Here is a 26659-nt window from a genome sequence, read left to right on the forward strand (position 1 = left end):
TTGGAAAAAAGAGAACTTGAAATCAATGTCTCCTGCAGGTTTCATACCTGATTTGTTTAGTTGTTAAGAAGTTAAAACAGGCTAGATTGTCATGCTAATCTGATTTAGCCAAAATCAATTGCAATCCATGCTGCAAAAGTACTTTCTTTTGAGCTATAAAACATTACTGTTGTCTATAATTTAGCTTGTTTGGTTTATGGCTACCTGGTAATTTGCAGCTAATACCAATTGATTAAGAAGTGATCAGGTTACAAAGAGAAACCAGCTGAGCCCATATAAATGTTCTTTGCAAATGATTTAAGTATGCTTACTATCATTATCAGTCATTATTCAGTTCTCTTGTAATGTAACAGAAGATTCTATTGGTTCCAAGCAAAACAAGTGCTGGTACATAAAATTTATAACATTAACACAAAATAAAAATGAGAGAAGTATAATTGAACACAGCAGAACTAAATTAGTTGTCTGTCCTATATAACAGCCTCAGGAAAATGTGCTGACATACTGTGAGATATTGAGATCTTCCTTATGATAGGCATTGTAATGTTAAATCAGGCATGGAAGAGAAATGTTGGGGCTACTGTCAAGTACATAGCTAAATGCAACTAATTTCAAGTGGTCTAGGTAAAGGTAAAGGTACCCCTGACCGTTAGGTCCAGTCGCAGGCAACTCTGGGGTTGCGGTGCTCATCTCACTTTACTGGCCAAGGGAGCCGACGTTTGCCCACAGACAGCTTCTGGGTCATGTGGCCAGCATGACTAAGCCGCTTCTGGTGAACCAGAGCAGCGCACGGAAACGCCATTTACCTTCCCGCTGGAACGGTACCTATTTATCTACCTGCACTTGCCGTGCTTTCGAACTGCTAGGTGGGCAGCAGCTAGGACCGAACAATGGGAGCTCACCTTTTTGTGGGGATTCCAACCTGCCGACCTTCTGATCGGCAAGCCCTAGGCTCTGTGGTTTAGACCACAGCACCACCCACATCCCTGGATAGATAGTGGGCTGGATGGATAGAACAAGCCTATTCACATCAATTCAGAAGGAAGTCCCACTGAATTCAGTAGAACTTACTTCCATGAAAGGGTACATAGCCCCACACTCAATGTATACTGAATGTAGGATACACTAAAACATGGCTAGGAGTATTTACATTTCTGTGTATGAAGGGGTAAGAGTGCATTTACCTTCACTATGCATGGACATGTTTGCATGCACTGACTATATGACAAAAACAGTATCTGAGAGCTGGGAAAGAGAAAAAAATGGGAGTCACCAACCAGCCTTCAAAACAAAAGCTATTTCACTGAATTGTCTCCATGAAAAAATGAATCCCTTAATGCTTGAAGTTCTGATATGCACAGAGCACCTACATTTCAGCCCAATTAAAGAAGTTGGAAAAACAACATCTTTGACCTCTCATTTCTGAGCAGTGCTGAGAGTTGGTTCTGCAAACCACACACGTTTACACCAGGTAAAAATCAGTGGTAAAAATCAGATGCCTCATACAAGCTGAAGTTCCTTCCACTGACATTACACAGTCATAGAATCGGAAGGGACCCCAGGGGTCATCTAGTCCAACCTCCTGCAATGCAGTAATCTCTACTGAAGCATTCATGACAAATGGCCATCCAACCTCTGCTTAAAAACCTCCAAGGAAGGAGAGTCCACCACTTCTCACATGAGTCCATTCCATTGTCAAAGGGTTCCTCCTGCCAGAAAGTTCTTCCTGTTAAGTCAGAATCTGCTTCCTTGCCATTTAGATCTGTTATTTTGGATACTCCCCTGTGAAACTGGAAAAACAAACAAACCACAAGCTTGCTCCATCTTCCATGAATGAAGCTATCCCTCGATACAATTCACTGCACAGGGATCAGAAATTATACTACCTGTTGAGTAGTCATTACATAACTGATGAAGTCATTATCACCTAACATTCTCCAAGAAATAAATGCTCATTTTCACCAGAGCTGATCTCAATGGCCCCACACTTAAGTTGTGTGAGTTGGATATGTCGAAAGCTGCCTTATACAGAGTCGGTCCACTGGTGCACCTAGCTAAGTGCTGTTTACACGGACAAGTAGCAGCTTTGCAGGGTTTCAGACAGTAGTCTCTCAAAGCCCCAACTGGAGATGCCGGGACTTGAAGCATGAACCCTGTGCATGCCACACAAATGCTCTGCCACTGAGCTATATGGTCCATCCTCTTTGGAAACCTAATACAAAACAGCCATTGAAAGGTCAGAACACAGCAAACACAAAAAGTGTACTCGTGCTGGTTTCAAGTAAAAAGATCAAGTGTTTTCACGAAGACAGATGAAATGGCCTTTAAAAACCTATCAGTTTGATTTTGTGCCCATACCATAAACTAATTGGTGCTCTTGCTCTCTCAAATGTCATAGGTAATTGGCTGGTCAGATAGCTATGGATTTTGATATCTTTCGTACTTCTACAAGCACACAAATCCTGCTTTGCACTCCATAACTGTTTCTTAAGCCACCCAATTCTATGTGCTCTGTTACTGATGCAATACAAATAAGTTTCAAATTAATCTCCAAGCTGAGCATTATGGGCTCCACTGTATTCACAATTACCTTTTACCTTACAACAGGAAGCTGCACGTAGCACATAATGCAAGAACAAAACCCCATCTCCCTGTGTTCCAGAGGGGTATAAATTCACTAAGTAATCTCATCTTATGCTCAAAGCATTTGCAGAATCAGGAGCCAATTAGAACCATAATGATGGAAAGTTTAAACGCATTCTGACAGGTAATAAATATTTAAGTCTAAAGATCCCCCCCCCACTCTTGGTTGCACTCAAAGACGCACCAAGGCTTTGCCATGGTACCACCTCCCACCCTATGCAGAGGCCTCATTTTTTAATTCAAAAATTGGGAACTCCATAGAAAACGCAACCTAAAGAGACACTAAAATCAGTTCTCCTCTAGGCTTCAATTTCAAACACACTTAAAGCACAATTCTATTGCACCTACATTGGTGGCTGGAGGTTAGGATGGCAAGTAGCGATTTTTGGGCAGGGAAGAAAGGAACTGCGGCAGCAGCGGGCAGAAATCCCCCCTCCCCGACTGGGCCTATTTTGAATCTGCTGGATCCCAAACTATGTGAATCCCCCGAGGGCTTGACCATCAGCCCCCTCAGTTGTATCACCATGAAGCTGGTGCAGTGAAAGGAGGGGAGTCTTTGTTTTCCACAAGGGAAAAGGTGGCAAAGTTCTGGATGCTGCTCTGCTCCTCATCAGTCCCACTTAGGATTCCACTGATATGTGGGCCACTGGAACTTAAGGCCATTTCAAAAATTGCACAGCTGCAAATTCAGGTTTCCTTCACTATATGAAGGTAAAGGACCCCTGGACAGTTAAATCCAGTCAAAAGCGACTAGGGGGTTGCGGCGCTCATCTCGCTTTCAGGCCAAGGGAGCAGGCATTTGTCCAGACAGCTTTCCGGGTCATGTGGCCAGCATGACTAAACCGCTTCTGGTGCCACAGAACACCGTGACGGAAAACAGAGTGCACGGAAATGCCGTTTACCTTCCCACCACAGTGGTTACTATTTATCTACTTGTACTGGTGTGCTTTTGAACTGCTAGGTTGGCAGGAGCTGGGACAGAGCAATGGAAGCTCACTCAGTCGCGTGGATTCGAACCGCCAACCTTCTGATCGGCAAGCCAAAGAGGTTCGGTGGTTTAGACCACAGCCCACCTGCACCTCGCCCTTCACTATATACTCAACAAGGAACCACATCTCATCATGGCTCCTTGATGTTTGCATCATATAGATATTCTCCTTTGCATCTTACTTTAAATTTCTGAGTACATACCGTATACTTAAGACATGTTAAGCGCATACCTAAAAAGTATGCATGTTGTGGCCTTTGCTTTCATGTTGCACATTTGGACATTTCGATGATCCGCTGGCAATTGCCTTAGTCAAAGTGGTCCTGTCCTGACTGTCCATTTAAGAGTGCCCCAATTTGCCATTCTAGGAGCCAGAACTTCTACAACTCAGCCAGCATTCCCTATCATGTAAAACTGGGATCTCAAAAATCCAAACCCAATTATAAAAGCCTTCTTGCTTTTACAGGTGGTACGGAATGAGTACTACAGACATGAACATCACATTCCCATGGACAGCATTCTGCTCAGGAGAATCTAAGTCTTTATAGGTGATTACTTGTCTAATAAGTGAGAATTGGCTTGATTCTCAATGCCTTCAATCAGGCTCGGTTAAATCAAAATACGGAATTTTTTGAGAAAAATTAAATAGCATCTGGGTATGAGTGACAAGAAAAGGAATGCCAAAACCTGTTGTGAGAAAGTTATTATTCTGACATATTTGATATTCATACTGAAGTGATAGGATGCCCATTAAGGAAGGAGAAACTTATTCCGTGGGCCTTGCTAATGCAGTGCCGTTTTTTTTTAAAAAAATTGTTATGCAAGGTTTTTTGGCGCACTGTAATGTTGTACAAACTCTGTAACTGACGCCCTGCTCATAAACCTCAGTGCAGCCTATAGTTAAAAGTTACAAGCAATGGGTGACATTCAACAATGTCTGCCTACTCATACAATGGAAATCTGTGTGTGCAACACTGGTTTCTCTTCTCCCTTCCCTCAAACTCTCTATGCACCCCCTAAAATCTGCTCCAATGTGGCAACCAATCCTCTTAAGCTTTATTTTATTTTAATTTTTTGGGATGAGGGGAGCTACAGTGGGAGGAGAGATATTAAAAATCTCCTTATGCAAATAGATGCTCGCTGAACCTCTCCCAATATCCAGAAATCCCTCTAGGAACAGAATTGAGCTGTCTTTGTTTTTTGACATTCACTTATTCTTCTACCCAAACAGTAAATAATAATAATAATTAGACTCTAGGAATCCTTTTTTATATACAGTGGTACCTTGGCTCTCGAAGGGCTTAGTTGACGAACAAATTGGCTCTTGAACACCGAAAGCCCGGAAGTAAATGTTCTGGCTTTCGGATGTTTTTCAGAAGCTGAACATTTAACGCAGCATCTGCTTGAGTGCAAGAAGCTCCTGAGGCCAATCGGAAGCCACGCCTTGGTTTTCGAATTGTTTCAGGAGTCAAATGGACTTCCGGAATGGATTAAGTTCGAGAACCAAGGTACCACTGTATATAAAAAAGGATTCCTAGAGTCTAATTATGTGGCAGGCATTCCAAACGAACTTCTAGAAACTAGTTTGTCGCTTCTTCCAGATAAGTGAAGTCTCCTCCATTGACTACTGACTGCCATCTGTTTTTAAAAGATCAAAGACTATTCGTAAGAAAGATAGTGATTTAAAAGAACCTGTGTTAAAAGGCACACACAAAAAGCATACATAACACACACACAAACACACACATACACACACAGTGCTAAGCTGAAATTTCCTAGTAGGATCTCTCTCTCTCTCTCTCGTTATGTTAGGTCATACTATCCCCATCAGTCGGAGGTAGGGGGAAAGAGAGCATTAAAGAACACACAGTGAGTTTTTAAAAAGCGAGCAGAGGGAAGGGAGAGAAGATGACCACTTTACACAAACACAGCACTGTTGAGAGCAGCTTACTGCGAAAATACAGGTGGTGCCAAAACAGCCCACACAGACATCAATAGGCCTCCAAACTAAATGTCAATTAAAAAAAGGCAGATGTAGCATGCAACTCTGTCCAAATGAGCAGCTACTGGCACAGTTAAGTTATAATGATGTGCAATTAATGATAGAATTCTTTTAGGGTGGTAGAGGAGAGGGAATTACAGGCCCATTATAGATCTTATGAATTCACTTTACTTTTTCCATTATTTATTACTCGCCTCTCCAAAGAACTGTTTGCTAACATAGCTATACAAATATTGACGTCTGTTAACACATAAAAAGACATTTTTATTGCCACAATCACAAAACTAGCATAATTAATGTCCATGTTGCTAAAAATCAAGTCTCTGCAAAGAGAAAGAGAGTGTGAATAAAACATTTACACTGGCAAATCTTTCTTCAAAAGATACACCTTTTGGATTTTGGTGGTGACAGAATTTAAGGAAATATGTGTCATTGATACATTGGTTAAAAAGCAGATTGTTGAAAAGGACTAAAGAATCTTTAAAACTGACTGATAGCCTTTCAAAGAGGGTTTGATTTTCAGGGGGATAAGCACATGAACTTGATAAACAGCATACTTGTCTAAGACACAGAAGATGCTTTTCATGTTCACATTAAAGGTAAAGGTAAAGGTAAAGGTAAAGGACCCCTGGATGGTTAAGTCCAGTCAAAGGTGACTATGAGGTGTGTTGCTCATCTCACTTTTCAGGCTAAGGGAGCCAGCGTTTGTCCACAGGCAGTTTTCCAGGTCATGTGGCCAGCAAGACTAAACCGCTTCTGGTGCAACGGGACACCGTGATGGAAGCCAGAGTGCGTGGAAACGGCATTTACCTTCCGGCTGCAGTGGTACCTATTTATCTACTTGCACTGGTGTGCTTTTGAACTGCTAGGTTAGCAGGAGCTGGGACAGAGCTTCTGGGAGCTCACCCCGTCGCACTAATTCGAACTGCTGACCTCCTTCTGATTGGCAAGCCCAAGAGGCTCAGTGGTTTAGACCACAGCACCACCCGCATCCATTCACATAGGAGTGGGAAGGAAAGACTAGAAAATTCAGGTGGGCTTAAGCTGGGGGGGGCAGTTGTGAGATTCTGGTGTTTTGTTATCTTTCTTCCTCAAAAAGTCAATTTTGAGTGACATGTGAGCAATATAAAACCGACCCTTCCAACATGGGATTGAAACTGGTATCTTCTGAAAACTCCATGCAGAACCTAAGCAAGCTCATATAATTCCAATGAATATGCAGAGAGGAAGCAAGAGCCCCCAGCCAAAGGTCACACAAAGCTACAATCACACAGAGTTACAGGACTCAGCTACATTAGTAAAGAAAACACATACTGAATGCATTTTAAACATGCATACTAGATGATGCCAGAGAGCCAGAATCGTTTAAAAGGGGATTTCTCATTGGGATTTTTTTCTTTTGTTAATTTCTTGTTAGTTTCTTTTCTAATTTCTGAATTATTTATAGTGGGTTCCCCCCCCCCCCGTTTAGATCCACTCACCTTCCCACCTGGACATACAGTGGTACCTTGGTTTGCAACCGCTTTGGATTACAACTGTTTTGGATTACAACCACGTCAAACCCGAAAGTGTGTGACCTTTTTATTGGATTACAACCCATTTTTCTGGGATTACAACCCCCTTTTTTGGGGGGGAGGCCCCATTGGCGAAAGCGCACCTTGGGTTACAACCTGTTTTGGTTTACGACCGGACCTCCAGAACGGATTATGGTTGTAAACCAGGGTACCACTGCATTATTCTGCACTTGCTTCTGAATTGCTCACAGAAATATTCTATACCAAAGCATATAGGCTTGATTCTTAAATTGCCCCTCTGTTAGTTTACGGATTCAGATCCATAAAGTTTGCCAATGGCTGCAGGTGGGGGAAAGAAATTTTCACCTCCTTCCCTGGCAGCCTCCGTCACCACCTCCATTGTTTTTTGTAGGATGCTCCAAAACTGCCTTCTTCCTTTCTTACAAGGTCAATATTCTATGAGTAAAGTTCCACTCATAGAACCGTAAAAGTCCAGAGTTGGAAGAGACCACAAAAGTAATCTAGTTCAATGCCCTGCAATGCAGTGATCTTTTGCCCAACTCATGGGAGTTTAAGATCCTGGGCATAATTCTTTCCCCACTTCCGAATGAGGATTATGTTTCATGTAACCAAACTGCATTCCTCAGAAATGCACTACCTTCTCTGTGGGGGTAGAGACACCCTGAGGAAGCAGGTAATGGGGCTCAGCTGGAAGAGTAATTTCACTTAACTCCCATGTAACCAGAACAGGAGTTAAAACACAATAAAACAGTAAAAGTGTATTTATCAAATTGCACTTCAGCACAAAGAAATAACTCTAAACAGGCTAGAACAGAGTAACAAAAACTGAAAAATATACCAACAGAATTCAGTTAAAACAAATTTTCAGCTTAAAATCTTGATGTGACGATAGACATGACTTAACATGCACTTTAGAAAAATCAGTTCGGGAGGGGGCTGGTAATTACTGAGGTCATAGCAGAGGAGGAGCTTAACCCTTTCTATTCCAGGGCAAAAATTGCTCTTCAAAACCATTTGTATTGGGAGGGAAGGCCTCATTTGTGCCAATGGGAAATTTCCTACCAATGCATATAAAGCAGTTTTCAAAAGGAGAAATGGGCCTTCTGTTATGAGCACTGCTGTTGCAAAATCTACCAATGGTATTTGGAATAAGTCACAATGAAAACTAATTAATATTTTATCTGTCCGTGCAAATGATTACACATCGCAGCAAAGAACAGTCGTTCACAAGTACTTCAGTCAGAATTACATTATCTTGTTACAACCTACACCTATAGCAATGTTTTGCAATTCTTCAAACTGCTATCTAGATAGAACACGAAGCCAGATTATTCCAAACCATTTCCCTTTGATATATCCAAAGAGTCCTACATGCAGAGGAAGCAAATTCCTGCGTCTGCAGTGACATCTAGTGGTGAGGAAAACAAAGTGCAGGTAAGTTTTGAACAGTCAGAAGGACAGGGTATTTTCTTCACGGTTGAATAATGCAATTTTAAAAATACAGCCGTGGTGACTTTTTAGAAGTTATGGGATTTTTCAGAAACATTCTAAACACTAAAGTAAGCTACAAAGGGGAAATCGATGATAAAATAAAACAACCACCGGGATCAATTTGCAGAGCAATTCTGCCAGGCTGTTGTTTTTATAGGGCAATGGAATTGGTACTGAAAAAGTCATCTATTAAGCTTAGCCACAAGCTCAGAGCATGGGGCACCATATCCTAAACCAACTCACTTTTGCAAAAGATTGAGAGGATGTTGGTAACTGGCATTTTGGGACAGTGGTGAAGCATAAGCTGCTTTAATGAAACTTCTGCCAGTTCAACGAGTATGGTAACCAACATGCCAGAACGGTTGTTTGAATTTGCCCTCGGGTTTCAGCAGAAGGAAAAAAGATACAATTGTGTTTATTCATTTTGAGAGGCAGCCGCCTTTTCAGAGATCTGAAAGTTTGGCAAAGAATAATGCCAGAAGCCTCGGCCGGGCATTAAACCGTTGACCTAATGACAATAAAGCCCCTATGTAAGCACAGAACATATTTGTGGGAAGGATGCATTTCGACTGGGGAGCAGCAGGACAAAAGTTTGGGGAAGAAGGGGAGGAAGGCTTTAAAGCTTTAAATCCCTGCTTTATATTCCAGCTTGTCGGCATTGTTGTCATAGTTATATTGCTACTATTGTTGAGGGACAAAGAGCCGAAGCATGCTGGTGGGAGGACAAGCAAGCATGCAGAACTTCTTAAGGTGAAGACAGGAGGGCTGGGAACCATGACACAGATGACTAAGCATAGTAAATCAGCAAAGAAGAGCAGGGATAAGAAGAGGAAATTAGATAAAGTGTGGGGGGGGGAGAGAATTTTGGGAAGATGACCAACAAAGTGAGAAAATAGATTATTGGGGGGTAGGGATTGAATACTGAAAACAATTATGATCAAATTCCAGGAGCTCTGTGTAACTAAGTAGTGATAGCCAGAAGCATTGTTTAAGGAGAATAGCACAATTCAAATTTTGTACTGAAAAAGTAATGCTGACCACAAAGAATTAAAGCTAAGAGAAGTGAAGACACTGTTAATTCTGGAAACGTGAACCAGCGAGGGTCGATTTTTTTTATTATCAGGCAGAGCGCCTTCTTGGTAGTGGCGTCCACCCTGTGGAACGTCGTCCCATCAGATGTCAAGGAAATAAACAACTATATGACCTTAAGAAGACACCTGAAAGCAAAAAACCCTTCTTGTTTAGGGAAGTTTTATTGTGCTTTTAATTTTCTGTTGGGAGCTGCCCAGAGTGGCTGGGGACACCCAGCCAGATGGGTATAAATAAATTATTATTATTATTATTAGTAGTAGTAGTAGTATTGGTATTTTGTTCCTTTTCTTGGAAATCTCCCTTTCATGTTAGCTGGGAGGTCACATTAGAAATAAACAGATTATGGATGTGCCTTGTCATGTCAGAAGCAGTTACATTTGTCTACTTCCCTGAATCTGTAATGTACAAAACAGACCTCAGCTTGAGTTTTTCAAGGTAGGTATATAAAGGAGAACAAGAGAATGCTGAGTTGCAATTGAAAGTACAGGGGGAGCCAATATAAGCTCCAGAAAGCCAGCTTTTCCAGCTGTTTTATGCTGCAGAAGCAGTATATTTTACAGCGTACACTTAAAGTTTGCTTCTTCCCAGGACACAGAGTTTTAGCATGCAATAGTGAAGTAGAGCAGATAAATTAGTTGATGTTTCCATTTCCCCTAAAGCAACCGTGTTGTACAGATCCAAGCTAAAATATGAAACATAAGCTAGTTACACATGACTGGCACATCAAACTTGGGTGGAGGGGGAAAGAAATCAAATGAGGGATGCAAGGCTTTTGGGGGGGGGGGGAACAGCACCATGAGACTGAGAAATTACTTTCAGTAAGAGACGATCGCATTGTTTAAAAAGCCTTCTTTTGAAGGGGGGGAAAAACCCTCACGAAATTCTGAAGTATGTGAATATTCTAATTCCCAATTCAATATCTGGGCAGAAATTACACAAATTCTGTCGCACCATCTGCCAGGCAGTTTTCAGTTCAACACTGAATTCCAGACTGCGTACTTTATTTTGAAGTATAATATCCCTGGGTCATTGACAAGTCCGTTAACGCCACACGTACAAAAAGTGAGCTGCTTAAGTTTCTATGAAATGTCACTATGTTGGAGTGGCTGTGTGTGAGGAAGCAGGTTCAGTATGTCCCAGATTTGAAAAGGAACTACAGTTCAGTAAGTCACATTTAAATGCATGGTATCCACGCAGAGACAAAATTAATGAATCCCTTAAATCTGTCTATACCTACCGTATTCAAACCTTTTACCACATTTGAAAAGTCAAGACTCCTTTCCAGAAAACAACAGAGTAATTTCCATAAGTAACCATTACTGGGTTATTTAAGTGTTGAGCAGAAAATATGAATAAACCAGATTGCATGAAAGTCTTGACCACTTTTAAAGATTTTATTAATTTGATATCCTGAAAACTTGCATGTTTGCTTTAAATGCTTCCTCACATTCTTCCTCTCTTAAGCTTTTAACATAAACTCTTTCATAAGGGAGAATTTTTAGTAAGAATTAAGGACTCTACTTTTTACTTTCATGATGTTGCACTATACCCTGTAAAAGACTATGCACTACAAGGTGTAAGTAAATTCAATAAACACAAAATACAGGAGCCCATTTTTAACACATTTAGATTTAAAAAATCAAGAAGCATTTAGATAACCCTTACTTTTAGAATATTTTGGGTTTCATTCCACTTGTTGGTCCACTCTTTAGTAAGCTCTTGCACCTACAAGAAAAACCAAAGTATTATTCACAAATAAAACCCAGAGTTTTAATTTTCACACTTTTTCTGTCTCTTCTCCAGGGACATCAGCATAGCCAACTAGAAGCTCACATTTATTCATTTATGCCTGCATCCCAGTTCTCCTGCATTAAAAAGCAAAACACATACAAACGTGGTTCTGATTCTGTTCTATTTTTAGGGTACAATATTCAAGAAAAAGAATATTCAATTAAAAGAAAAAAGGCTTTCATTTTTCTACTGAAACATGGGGAATAGAGTGTTTAATCCATACAACCAATTAATTATTGCATTAAATTATAGACTATCATAGAGTACAGGGAGAAATTCCAGTCATTACGCTTGCATTAATTATCATGAATCAATCATGCAACATACTAATGAGGTTAACAAAAGATAATAAAAAAGCACTCGATATACTTCCTGCATAGAAATATATTTCTGAACAGGGTAAGGATTGGTTCCTGCAAGATAATGAATAATACATTCCATTTTGCATCCATTGTGAAGTTTTTCGTTTTGAACTATGTTCACAACAGTTAGTAGCAAACATAATCTTATTTTTCCCAGGGAGGCATGCAGACATATGTTTTGACTTCTTTCTCACCCCTCTTTGAAAAAAAAGACAAGTTAATGAAATGGTATTTATTTAATTGCTCTAACTTTTGACATTTGCCAGTATTGGACATCAAAGTTTGACTGCAACTATGAGGGACATTTTGGAGAGGTTAGGCTTCCAAGGGAAATGATAATGGATAGATCTGAGAAGCGGGAGCCGACATATTGGCCACTTTACTCAGTTGATATTTTTAATCAGGTTTTCTTAAGAATTGTCTTTGCCCCATGAATGCCATTTCACACTTTACCCAGAGGCAAGCATGATATAGCAAAAGAGGATACATTCAGGAGGGAACAAAAGCGAATCGGAGCTTTGAACTGAGTATGAATACATGAAACCTAAGTTTTCAACCCATTTTGTCTCGGTCACATTTCATGCTATGTTTTCAAAAGTCATTTTTAACTATGGTTTCATGCAAGAGTGGCTAACTTGTCTCTCCAAATGCCACAAGTATGAGGGCGACATAGTCTAACACAGACACCCACAAATGCACATCGCACTCAATGTACACACAGCGCTGGAAGAAGAGGGTTCTCGATGGAGATTCAAATCACCCTACTGCTGGGCCATTGGGAAAGGTGTAAACCTCTCCTCTGAGTTGTGCTGCAATGGGGTTAGGGCTGGCTGACCATCTGCACTGGCTTGGTGGAATAAATCCAGCCTGTGGGCTCACCAACCCTAGATAGTGAGACATGAAGAAACCTCCTCCTAGCCTCCTCTCAAGCTTGTAATTAAGAGTAGTTTGGGAGGTTTTGCTTCCCCTTTTGGTTACCGTCTGAACATGGAATTGTGGTTAACATTAACTATGATTGGTTTAAACCAGTGTCTCCCAAACTTGGGTCTCCTGCTGTTTTCGGACTACAGTCCCCATCATCCCTGACCACTGGTCTTGCTAACTAGGGATCATGGGAGTTGTAGTCCAAAAAAACCAGCCGGAGACTCAAGTTTGGGAAATACAGATTTAAACCAAAGTCAACTTTAGAAATTATAGTTCAAAGTTAGCTTATTTTAAACTAGCCATAGTTAATGTTAACCACAGTTTGTCTGTTCAGGTGATGTATCAAACTGAAGCTATGCAAAAGCACAAGCAGTATATACACGTTTTACAAAAGCTAAACATCCCATTTGTGAATATATTGAATTCTTTCCCTTCTACCCATCCTACTGGAAAAAGCAACAATCATGGAGCCTTAAGAGCCTATAGGACAAGGCTGTGTGTATTCCCCATGATTTCACAAGAACACATGGAACTTTGAATGAGTTATTGGCTGTACTGTACATAATTCAGTTTCCTGTGAATCCAACCTTTCGTTTATTTTATAAAAGGTGAGAGCAAAGTCTCAGAAGTCAGAAGATTCCCAGTGGTCAAAGGATTCAGCTCCAGTGTCCTATGTAGCTTCTTGCCTCTTCTCACAAATAGTAGAAGCAAATATCTACTTATGCAAAGTGTTTTCATAATTTGTACAGGCCCCTGAATTCAATTCAGGATTTAGGTTACTTTGACTCCAAATTTTTGTGTACAAATTTCATGTAGCCCAGTTTAAGGGCTTTGGAAGTCAATTTGAAGCAAGATTTGGTACGCCTATTGCTGGATGGTAATTTTGTGAGCAAGCAGTGATTTAGGAGAAGCCCTGCACCAAGATTGGTGCTAAAATTTAAACTACTCCTTCAGGCACCCAGCACCCCACTACCATAGTAGAAGTAGAATGAAAGTAGTGGGAAATGTGTCCTAAGTTCTCTGAGTTCACAACTATTCCTTTGAAAGACTGACACACTTAGCAAAATGTAGTACCAGCAGAAAACGTAAGGGAGTGTACATTAAGAATTAGAGCAAAACTACTGTACATTACTATACATGGAAACATGTGTGACTTTAGCTCAGCAGTTCGTTTTGTGTTTTTTTCTTTGTGTTTTTCCCCCAGAAAAGCACTTCTGGATGGGAAAACTATGAGCACATAGCAGTTTGAATTCAAAATATTTTCCTCTCCTGTTTTTATTCTATTTTATTTATGGATTTTTAATTGTTTTATATATTCTACAAGCTGCCCTAACCATGTTTACTGCAGTACAGCGTATCAATCACCTTAAAACAGAATGCATAACTTTAAACCCGCAAATCTGCCAAGAATTCAGACACAGATGGAGTGTTTGAACTAAAACTTACTCTGGCTTCATTCTGTTGAAGCTTTTCTTCCATACTTAGGGCTGTTGGAGAATCCAAAAGTGCAATCTAGGTGAAGCAGACAAAATAAACATTAAAGATATACAAACAAAAGATAGCCTACCATGCAATATTATTGATTTCTATTTAAGAATTAAGTATTGTTGGGTTCAATGAGTCTTACTCTCAGGGACATGCATAGGACTGCAGCCTTATACTGCAATTTTAGGCCACTGTCCTTAGCCATAGATCAATAGGTCTTAGCATGCCTTAAGTGGAAGTTATCTAGGAGTAATGATTCTCAAAAGAATCATTAAAACAATTTGTTTTTATTTGAAAAACAGGATCATTGTTTGCTGGCTGCAGATTGTTCTCCAGCTCTCGCACTGCACCTCACAGAAGACAGATGTTTCTATACAAGTCAAGGAGTTTCTAGGTCTTTCAGGAAACTTGCATACAAGAAGCTTGAAAACATCCACAAATGACGTAATTCCTTTAAAGTCCATACAAATTCTACATCCTCCTCCTAAGCACTCTCTGGTTTCTGTCCAAAGTAAAAAAAAACCAGGTAGAACAGGTCTGCTGGGGACTCATTTTCTTTGTGCTGCTTCTCCTACATCACTCAGTCCCTTGTCCTGCTTCACGCACCCAAACAGTGCTTTGTCCTGTTTTCTTCTCTAACCTGGCATTCCAGCTTGTCTTCCTTCTCCCCGATTATCGTGTGTGTGTGTGTGTGTGTGTGTGTGTGTGTGTGTGTGTTTAAAATCCTTAAGAAACAGAAACAGATGGTGTCACTCAAAGAAACTACTCATGTCTCAAGTGCAAAGCTAACCTGATTCCCTTGAGCAAGCAGAGTTTTCAACCGGGCTATTTCAGCTCGAAGCTCACGAATTAGCTTGACGTTTGGATCCTCGTTAATTGTAGGCTTATTGATTATGTTTTTAGCTCGGTTTGCATAGCGAAGGGTGCTTAAGGTTTCTCCGTAATTGACATCAGCAGGTGAAATAGCTAAGGAAAGTGAATTCAAAATTAGGTTATACGAACATATATCATTTAGAAATCTTAGAAACCCTGTGTGGGTGGAGAGAAAGCAAATGGTATGCTGCACTGTTGTGAGTAGGATGGCATTTTAGGGGGGAAATACTGCATTAATTTGGTTCACAGTTTCATTACGTAGCATTAAATATCCCACCATTCCAATTTTCTTTGACGACCAAGGGAGCTGTCCCGCAAAATATGATACACCGTAATTTGGACATTATCTAAACCAGGGGTCAGCAACCTTTTTCAGCAGGGGGCCGGTCCACTGTTCCTCAGACCTTGAGGGGGGGACAACTATATTTCGGGTGTGTGTGAAAAAATTCCTATGCCCCACAAATAACCCAGAGCTGCAATTTAAATAAAAGCACAAATTCTACTCATGTAAAAACACCAGGCAGGTCCCACAAGCAACCCAGAGATGCATTTTAAATAAAGGGACACATTCTACTCATGTAAAAACATGCTGATTCCCAGACCATCCACGGGCCGGATTGAAAAGGCGATTGGGCCGCATCCGGCCCCAGGCCTTAGGTTGCCTACTCCTGATCTAAACAAGCAAAGAATCTTGCAGCATCTTAAAAGACTAAAAAAAAAGTGCCTGAGGATTTCTAATAAAGACAAAGGTGGTTTGTTCTCTGCCTTGTTTCCAACAGTGAAACAAGTTCACTTGTCCCTCCCAGAGGCAGACACTGCTCAGAGTTGATGGCCCAGACCTGCCTCTTGCCTATGAATTGAGAGCGAAGCCTCATGGCTAGTGGAAGTGCCCAAAGCGCACATGATGCTCTTCCTCCAGTACCCTTTTTGCAACAGGCAGACCCAGACTTCAAGGCTGAGTGTAGGGCATTCACATTGACCTTTTGGGGGAACCTCCTCAAAGCCTTAAGAGGGGGGCTTGGGAAACCCCCTCTTAAGTTGTCCAACAACCGGTATGGGTTTCAACTGCACCTCCCCTGAGATGGATACAGGTAGCAGGATCTCACTATTTATCTTCCCAAGATCTGCACAGTGGAAGAGCTGAGTGTTACATCCCTTGAATATGTGCTCTCAGATGCCCTGCACTGTGTACTGACTCTGCTTTCATCTCTCCCCTCTCCCGGCAGGATATTATTCAAGCTTTGTTGTGAAGACAGCCCCATTAAAAATAGCAAACAGCAATATTGCTTAATGAGCCACTTGTAATGCCAATCAATTGGATGTATAGATAACCTTTTTAAAAAGGCAAAGCATTGGGAATTAAGGTAATTCAGCACACACTCACTTGCAATCATTATTGTTTTAGAGTTTCCTCCTAGGCTATCTTTCAAAAGCCATGTCAAAACTGAATCCCTGTAAGGCACAAATACTTGCTTCTTCTTTGTAAGGGGGTTTGAGGCATCCTGAGATAAATCAGCTGTAAAAGAGCAAAACAAGGAGGCAACATTACCATTAGAGAGGGCTGGATAACAAGTTTGGTACTCAATTAAGTCGATAAATTAAAATAAACAGAGGCTTACCTAAGGCAGAAATTACATTTCCCAGAGTAACTAGGGATTTGTTAATATTTCCTCCTTCTTTTAATCTGACACCTGTAGCTCCAGTAGCATCTGCTCTCTCACTTCCAGCAAGGTCTACCAAATGTATTTTGCTAACTGTCTCACATGGCATTTCATCATCAAACTTTGCCTACAGAAAAACAAGATGTTGGTCTATATTGGAAGTCTAAGAAGAAAGGAGGAACAGTTTCTATTTCTGTTTCTCAGTTGTAGTAGAAATACAGAAAGACTATAGTACAACTATACTATATCATTTGCACAGCAGTTCTTTTCTATACATACAAGTAATTTACACGCGTGAAATCATTTTCCTTTTCCAAGACACATAAGTGCCAGAGAAACTGGTGTGAAGTGACCTGAAATTCAATATTCTCAACATAAATATTTCCATTTGTAGCCATTGGGAGTATTGTTGTTGACACAGAGAATTCCCAGGAATAAAGTTGCATTCCAAGTCTGTCAAGATGAGAAAGTAATTCACAATTGTGTTCTTCCTACTTTTCTAAATAACAGTTTAAAAAAATCAAGTTGTGCAGGTTGGGTGGAGAATTACACTAGGTAAAAGGGGAGGGGGTATTAATTTCTCCTCCCTTAGAGCCACTCCCTAAATCAAATGTATAGCTCTGCAAGCCAAATTGAAAGCAACAGTTAAAAAACCTGGGAGATCCTGTCAGATGCTCCATCACAGCAGAGCTTCAGAAACTCATTCTCCTGTCAACATTTTTGTGTTGGATCAGGTGAGAAAGTGTGTGTCCCCTCCCCAACAAAAAGTGCTCATAACCAGAACATATACATCTTTTATTAGAAGTAAAACTGTCTTGTGAACTGCCCTCAGATCTTTTGATGAAGGGCAGTGTATAAATCAATTAAACAAACAAATAAAAACAATTTAATAATAAACCTAGAGTCTAATAGAGTTACATCTAAAAACGTTTCAGCCAAAGCACTTCTCATTTTTAAAATACTGCATTAAGCACGTACATCTCCTTTCCAGATTTCCTTTGAGGTGGGGCTTGGCAAATTCCCACTATTTAATCCAACAAGGACTGAAAGGTCATATTTCAAGTCCCTTTTCAAATTTAGTTGAAGCTGAATTTGATTTGCACCTAAATTTGAGAAATGTCAACAATTCATTGAGAGCTGCTCCTTTTTGTACCTGAGTGAAGTTGACGGTGAAAATGGCATGGGATCGGCTGCTGACATCGTTCATTCCAGTCGCAGCAGTGGTCCGGTTTATGTTTCCTGCTTCCATAAGTTCTTCTACATCACCATAATTTTGTACTAAGTGTTTGGACAAGTCTGAGGAAAACACAAACACAAGCCAACAGTTACGAGGACTGCAACCTTTAACCAACTAATAGTGTTTAATCCACTGAAGTGGCGTTCCCCAGCTCATCAGGCAACATCTTTTTAAAGTTATCCGTATCTTTGAAATAACTATTTCTAAATGCAGCTGATGCTGGAGACAATCTGAGAAGAGAAAGCCTCACATTGCCATGAGGTGGCAATACAGTGGTACCTCGGTTCCCGAACATAATCCATTCCAGAAGACTGTTCGACTTCCGAAATGTTCGAAAACTGAGGCGCAAAGGGTTCAATGGAGAAAATCGAAAACACACAGCAGAAGCAGTTTGACTTCCGAGGCGCATTCGAAAGGGTTTTTGGCATTTGGGTTCCAAAACGTTCTGCTTCCGAGATGCTCGAAACCCGAGGTACAACTGTACTTCTTCTAAATTGGCACTTACTGCAACAGATTCATGAACCACCTGAAAGCAAAGTTTTGGATGCAGGCAAATCGAAGGCTTCCCTTCATGTCACAGAAGGGACTCTGATCCAATGGAGGCTCCTGCTGGAGTAAGGGAGAGGGGGAATTTTTGCCTCTTCCACAGGAGCAGTTTTTGACATGGTACAGGAAAGCAAAAAATCTGAAAATCATCTTCCCCTCCCCCCTTTCTTCCAGTGGAACATCACGTGAATGGCACTCCACACATGACAAGTGTGGATCTAACTCAAAGAAAGCATTTTTCCCCCTTCTAAAATGGCAATTGGGTAGTCATATGCAAATGTATTGATTTAACTTATTTGAATGACTAAAATGTATTCAACTGACAAACAGCGCTAAGGATTGTGAAGTTAAAGAAAAGTGTATACGGGGAAACTGATCTTGCCCTTTTTTCTATTGCAAAATAGTGCAGAAGCTGCATGGCAAGCTTGAATTGGCCGTATTTATTTTAGCGGAAGACATACTGCTAGACACGTTAAACATACAGAATGTCAACCTGAAGAGAAATCTGCAGTCTTCCTAAACATTGTGTACTCTCAGGAAGCTATAGCATAAATTGGAAGGGGATGGATTAAGACAATTAAGTTCTAATAAGTACTCTTCCATCACAGGTGCCTTTGATTTATAAGTGAGACCCACCATTAGTCTCAATTAGTAGGACGACACACTCCAGAAGAAACCCTTAAAATTTTCATTGTAACTGGTGACAAGCTACACACAAATTAGCGCACCCAAACAGGGTTCATAGACTTTTATAACTTCGTTTACACTGGCCTTCAATTTACAACAAAGACAAATTTATACAATTAAACCTACAACTGGACGTCCAACAAACAGAAGCATTCAGCTCTTTAAATCCCACCTTCAACATAAGGACCTTCTTTTGGATGCTCACGAATTCTTAAGTTATTGGTTTTTGTAGACTTGCGCCTCAATAAATCTCTGACACGTTCATTATATATTTCCAGGTAACTGAAACAAATATACTTTAATCAGAAGATAGTCCGAGTTTAAAAGCCTATCCATTAAAATGAATCTCACATAAGCACAACCTTCATATGTGCATTTAAGAACATAAAGAGACCAAGGCCCATCAAGTCTAGCAACTTGTTCTCACAGTGGCCAACCTATGGCCAAAACTAATCATGATTCACAGTGGAATACCATTTTAATCACAGTACACAGCACTCTATTGGGTCTCATTGGGTATAGGTATAGGGCAGTCGGATGGCAGATATTGAAATAATTCAAAGTTATTGGTTAGAGGGTTCCTGACTGAAACTGTATAAAAGGTCAGTCACAGCATTGTCCAGGAGCAATGTGGTCTAGCAGTAAGCAGAAGAAGAGGTGAATCACTAAAGACAGACAGTGCAGAGAAAAGTCCTAGATAGCTTCTGGCCAGAGTGACAGCAGAAGCCAAAGTTGGCCTCAGGAAGCAAGAAGACTTCTGAGGATGCAACAGTGTGACATCTTCTTGGCTGTGTCCTGATATTCAAGTCCCTGACCAGAAAGAGGATTTCAGGGGAAGATGAAGCAAGCCTGCCAAAGAAAGCATATGTTCCCAGAAGCTGAAAGCTGATTGTGAGTGACAGCTGGGAGACTCTGTTCATCCTTGCACTGGCCCAGCTAAGTCCCTGAGCAGGGAGAAAAAAAATTCTTGTCCTCTAGGAGAGCTAACCGGGATGATGTTAGAAACAGTACACATTTAATGTCAAGCACTGCTGAAGCATTTTTTTCACATCTTTTCCTCTTTGGCTAATTAAACAGTCTATGGCCTTTTGTTTGTTACATTGTTGTTGTTGTTGTTGTTGTTGTTGTTGTTGTTGTTGTTGTTGTTATGTTGTAAACTGCCCTGTGATAAAGGGCTATCTAGAAATGTATTAAATTAATATAAACAAACAAACATATGATTGCGGTATGACATTAATCTGATCTATTACTGATTTATTATTTTCTGTAAATAAAGGCTGATAAATATAAATATTTGCTTTTTATGGGGATGAGATGTGAATGGGGATAAGATGTTGGGGTGGCAGCAAGATTGCAAGGGATAAAGAACTAGAGCATGTTTACAGCACATTTGAGGAAGGATTAGTCAACCAGATCCTCAACACTTCGGGAAGGTTCGGTAGGATTAAAGAATTCTCCCCCTCCATCTTCCACATTTGGTGTCACTGAAATTAGGTATAACACCCACACTCTTCGCGGGATCTTAAATGGAATAGGAATAATAAGCAGGCCTTTGAAATAGCCATATGGTTAAAAGGTAATGCAATCCAGACTGAAGTCCTATATGAAATCTTTGCTTTGTAACTGTTTAGTTCCCTCTTCCTCCCGAAGGAACATGGCCTGTGAACTTCTGTGATGAACTAACAACCAATGAGCTGAGACATGGATAAGAAAAAGGAAGGCAAAGACAGTCAAAACAACTTTGGTTGTATACAGCCATGCAACTGCTACACAAGCATACCTGACCTCTGTCCGAAAAGAGGCTTCATTCCATCTTGTTTTTTCATTTATTCGGTTGAATAATCCTTCACAAATCCGAGGTATTAAACCGAGATCCCCCTGCAACAATGAGAGCCATTGTCATACTGCACTCTGTTTAATGCAGCCATCACAATCTGAAAAAAAACACTGACAGAATATTCAAAGCCATAGGAATTGAGCTCCAGTCATGGAACTGGGCGTTCTCTGCTCCCCTCTATGCATCCCTGTTGTCCCATGAGTCCTGAAAATGGGCTCCATAGAGTTGCTGAAACAAAGGCAAAGCAGTGTGCAGCAAGGGAGCATTGGCAAAAAGTACACTTTCCCCTTCTGTTTCTGAAAGGGCTCCTTCCATTTGTGGGACACTACTTTCTGGCCCAGTTTAGAGAGTGTATCTCAGGCAGGTTTAAAAATAAATAAATAAAATGAATTGGCAAATATGAATTAGTCTATCAGGCTTATATCATGCTGCTTGAGATTAAGCTTTGTGCCAGAAAGCATGCATCTTTTGCTTCCCAAGTATACCATTTGGGGGAGCCATGATGTTCACATCTGCATTAAGCATGCCGTGCTAAAACTAAATATAATGCAACTGGCTTGTACATTCTTGCCTATATCTGTGCACAACCAAATTAGGCCTTGCTAAACATCAACATTCCTTTAAATTATTCTCTTCAATCCAGAATTGCTAGAAAAATATGGTGGTTCCTTGTAACAATTTAGAATATACGTTGCTCATCTTATATACATAGAAGAAAAGCAGCACACTTTTAAAAGGTGTGCATTTCTACAGAGTAAAGTAGAATTCTGAGAAGCTTTACATACAGCATTTCCCATCATAGTATATGACTTCCCAGATCCAGTCTGTCCATATGCAAAAATACAAGCATTATAACCTTCAAAAGCAGATTTGAGGACATCGCTGCCAAGGTTCTTAAATACCTGGGGAAATAAGAACAGAAGGAGACTAGCAATGTTTCATAATATAATTAAAAGCAGAAGTTTTAGTTTGTTCTCCTCAGTAGAGTATCACAACATACTATAGGAACTGCTCCCTTACTGAAGTGCTTACGAAAGATGATCAGTTCAAGTGTTTATGAAAAAAATAGTACGGTAATTCTGTGGGTAGTCAAACAATCTACACAGGTACACCTTAATATATATATGATACTGCAGAACATTAGTTTGGGATTTCTTTCCAAAGGCCACTTACTACTACTTCATTTTACTAGAAAACTAACCAGTATGATATATCAAAAGTATTTCCCCCCCTGAACCAATATAAATACACAAAAATGTTGCAGAAGAGCTGTGCCAAATCCAACCTTCACAATTTATCACCCAACAAACTGGATGCAGCCCATCCAGTTTTCCTTCAGAGATTCAGTTAATCTCTTTGCTGGGATCCATTTTTTGTTTTTTTTTTGACCATGCCACATGGAATCACAAACTGCTTTTGCAATTCCCCTCAGGGGTTCCTTCCAACTCTACAATTCTATGATTTGGAGTGCTGCTGGTTGAGACACAAAAGCCCAAAACTTCTGTAGTTCTTTGTGTACCCTGCTTTTGCAGGCTCCCTTGAACTGCAAGAGAATGGCAAGCTACTATGGTAATATATACCATAGCTTTCATGGTAAATCTACTGTATAAAGATTTTTTAGCCACTGAATTGTTTAAAATCCTCTCCCTAACATCTATGGGAATCCAAATGTGCAGTTCTTTGTCACTAATCTATTTGTGAGTCAATCTGCGAGCCTTTTTGGCAGGTTAAAGCACCTTAAATATAAATTTTAAAAATGCACTTTGACATTATATTTTCATTCTGAAAGAGAATTACAGGTTTCTGTCTGCCTACCATTTCCTGAGATGCATAGTGTGGACTTTTTGCATCAGCTGAGAAGTAGGAGAAGTCATATGTGAATGTTTTAGTCCGTTCTCTTCCAAGGTCTCCAGTTCCTCCCCCTGGTATCTAAGAATAAGAATAAGCCAGCCTATTACCATATTGCTCACTAAGGTAATAACTACGTATGTTTCCAACATTTCTTCTGAGAGCGCAATACTATTCCTGCCAATATATAATAATAATAATTGTATTACTTATATGCCGCCCATCTGACTGGGTTGTCCCAGCTGCTTCTGTCAACAAAATTGATTTAAGCACAAAATAAGCACTTATTCAGCATATGTTAGAAATTGGCAACTGAATAATGTCAAAGTTTAGAATGCTATCCTACTAGGGCAGAATGCTTATTTTTGAACATGGTTGTCATTATTGTTGCAACAAAGTATCTTCAGTTTAAGGTTATAAGAACAAATCAGAAAGTGCATATAAAAACATTTCCTAGGAGAGGTTCTGCATATTGCAACCTAAAGGTATCTTCTCTAAAATTGGCACAGGCTGAAAATGCATTGCTTCATAAAATTTGTATCACAATGAAAGGATGCAACACCCATCCACTTGGATAGTTTTGACACTGTAACCAACTGTTTGATAGGTGCAATCCCTAGGTTGCATTTATGCATTTATAATAAGCACAAATGCATAGCTTATTTTCAATGCTTTTGTTTTCTTCCTTATTTTTTTAAAAAGTTACCATATCTTAAAAATATTTACAAGTATTCTGGTAGACATAATTTTCAAGCAAAGCTTTGAGTTTGTTTGAATATTTCAACCGCATTTTGTACACTTTCTTGAATTTTCTCCCTAGTTGTTTCAGTTAAAATACTTTTGGCTGTTAGCAAGAAAAAGGAGATTAATGCTGCGTTCCTAACTGGCTGGAAGCATCAGAGCTTAATAGAATGTTGTAGCTGTAACCATGCCACTTGCACCAGACGGAGAAGCGGGGGGCAAAGTACAAAGGACACTCCCATGCGGGGGGGGGGGTCAGAAGGAGCTTTTGCCCACCATTTGGGCCGAAACATCAAGTGCTCTTTGCCAGCAGAGCTACCCACTAGGTGGAAGGCAGCAGACCTGGGCAGGACTTAATGAAGATTATATCACCACCCCACCCAGACCCCCTTCATCACAGCAGACTGGGAGTCTGGATAGCTCTGTTTCACAGCAAGTACAACTAACATGGCATATTTTGTTTATTAAGTAAATCCAATACGATAAATGAGGTCCCAGTCAATTTAGGGCACCGGCAAAATCTTATGTGCAGTTTTCTAAACCAATAATTTCCAATGATAATTTTACACTGGCACTTTGTGGCAAGGAGACTTACTCATCCAGGTCCACTAATCACAAGTTCTGAAGCCATCATGTCAAAACCCAGAGCTTGCCAGGAGGAGAATAAAAGAGAGAGAAAGTAAAGCAAGAAAAATATATTTCTGTGAATGCTTAAAACACTCACCTTCATATTTGTAATTGTTGTTTTATTTTTCTCCATTGAAATAATAAATTTAGCATCCAAATCCTTCTCCCTGTGAAATTAACATACCGGTATTATAGTAGATTAAGAAACAATTATAGGGAGAATCTGATAGCTGTTGTCAGCAAACTAGTATTTTCCTTAATGCATACATTCTAACATAAACTCTAGTTTCATTTTTCATTGTGGATTTTTGTGAACATTTTCTTGCCTTGGCTCCATGGGGGGGCACTTTTTTTGCTTTGTATCCAACTCTAAAGTTTCCCCTAGTTACTGAATTAGGTAAGGAAGTCATATCTTACAAGGGAAGGGTTGTCTTGTCTTTCCCTTTCAGGCAGAAAGCACGATAACTAGAGAGCATAGCTTCTGCTAATTCCAGCTGAAAACCTGGCAACATATGACTTGGCTGAATTGAACTTGCCTGTTAAACTGATGCAATGGCAACATACTTTAGGTCAACCAATATTTTTTTTAAAAAAAATCCTTAGCAATAAAAGCGGGTTGGGGGACAGAGGCAGACTTGGATTCTAGGATCCAGGAACAGAAGGAAGTTCATGGAAGGAAGGGCTCCCATCCCTTCCTCATTTGCTGGAGCTGCTTGTGCCCCCTGCAAAAAAGCTTCCACAGAAGAAGTTCCTGGGATGAAGCATGGATGCCTGTTGAGAATGGGAGGGAACTACCTAAGAATCAGGAAGCCACACCACTCAGAGAACAGAACTCTGCTTGGTTGGGGGCAATTCCACCCTTTCCCCTGTGCTCTATCCCGCATTCATTCATTCATTTTATAGCCTTTACAGTTCTAGAAACCCAAAGCAGAGGAGGATTTAAAGGAGCATGACCTGTTCACTTGTACTGGGTGCGGAGCCTTGGGGATGCCACAACAAAGTTTTAGAATGGGGCATGAGAGGCTGGGGAATGCCGAATTTTGGCATTGCACAGGGAGCTGGTGAAATTTGAGGCCCCTGCCACTGCCCAAAGCAGCATATATGATGTTCATGGAAGGACATCTCTCCAGGCCCAGACCAGACCTGCTTACCTTCAGCAAGGTGGTTGTGCCATGTGCCTTCAGATCCCACCCTGACCCTCCAGAGAGGCATTGTAAGGAGTGGAAGCAAGTACCAAGGGGTTGTGACAATACAGTAAATCTCTCTTTAGTGAACTTCATTCCATTCACATATCTTAGGTTCCAAGCCAGAGGATGAGATACAATTTCATCTGTCACATCCTTTGTTGTTTTCAGTAAAATTTACTAAGTCCAATCTCTATTCGCATTATCATCTGACCTGCCACCAACTTATGATGAAGTTCATCAGCAATTTTGAAGTAGCTTTCCTAGGCACCCATCTTTGTCTCAGTCCCTCCTCCTCACCAGAGCATAAACAAGTAAAATCTAACACCTTGCTTTATTCGTCTAGCCATAACCGTTTTCCTACTAAAATTTCATGGGTTGCATCGAGCTCCATAAAGGAAAACAACTTCTTGGCTTATAACCAACAATGACATGCGAATTCCTCAGGGATATTTCCTGGCAGCTCATATAATAAGGTAATATCTTGCAGCACAATCTTAAGCATGTCTCCTCAGAAGGAAGTCCTGTTGAATTCAACAGGGCTTTTTCTCCTGGATAAGTGAAGTTAAGATTGATCATTTTCGTTCTAAGGCTGCAAACAGAACAAAATGAAGGCAAAACAAATCTGGCTAATTTAGTAAAGGGAATAGAGCTTCCTCTGCTAACACTGTGCTGCTAATAAGGCTATTGAGGCTTGCCTTCACATGATAGTGTTGCTATAAAATTTATTTTATTTCATAAAATTTATGCACAGCTTGATTGGTGGCGAGGTGGGGAAGCAAACCCTCAAAGCAGTTCTATAGGTCAGGAATAGATAGGTTTCCAATTGCCATTATAAAAAAAAAATCAAAAGGTGGGGATTAAAGATACATTAGAGTCCATCCCACAATATATAAAACACAAACTAACAAAAAGCAGACAGCTATAATAATGCAAAACGTAAAGAAGATATACAGGTGAAGACAAAACAACAACAACGGAGCAAGTTTGAACAAGCAATCCATGAGGACATGGTTGAGGGAGTTGGATATGTTTAGCTTGGGAAAGATGTGACTTAGAGGAGATATGATAGCCACCATCAAATATCTCAAGGGCTGTCACATGG

At 40.3% G+C, this 26659-nt stretch overlaps 1 protein-coding gene across 4 annotated transcripts in view; it reads right to left on the bottom strand.

Moving 5' to 3' along the window:
- KIF16B (kinesin family member 16B) overlaps positions 1-26659 on the bottom strand; it is an 85601-nt gene that overhangs the window by 53606 nt on the left and 5336 nt on the right. For all 4 annotated transcript variants that reach the window (XM_035110049.3, XM_035110047.3, XM_035110043.3 and 1 more), the window contains exons 2-12: positions 24468-24537; positions 22970-23083; positions 21940-22056; positions 21098-21195; positions 19490-19599; positions 18001-18143; positions 16806-16974; positions 16571-16702; positions 15104-15279; positions 14275-14340; positions 11417-11476 (exon numbers count right to left, since the gene is read on the bottom strand). In XM_035110049.3, the coding sequence (XP_034965940.2) occupies positions 11417-11476; positions 14275-14340; positions 15104-15279; positions 16571-16702; positions 16806-16974; positions 18001-18143; positions 19490-19599; positions 21098-21195; positions 21940-22056; positions 22970-23083; positions 24468-24537 (1255 nt within the window). The remainder of the gene's footprint in view (positions 1-11416; positions 11477-14274; positions 14341-15103; positions 15280-16570; positions 16703-16805; positions 16975-18000; positions 18144-19489; positions 19600-21097; positions 21196-21939; positions 22057-22969; positions 23084-24467; positions 24538-26659) is intronic.

This window comes from Zootoca vivipara, chromosome 3, assembly GCF_965207765.1.
Source record: "Zootoca vivipara chromosome 3, rZooViv2.hap1.1, whole genome shotgun sequence".
NCBI lineage: Eukaryota > Metazoa > Chordata > Lepidosauria > Squamata > Lacertidae > Zootoca > Zootoca vivipara.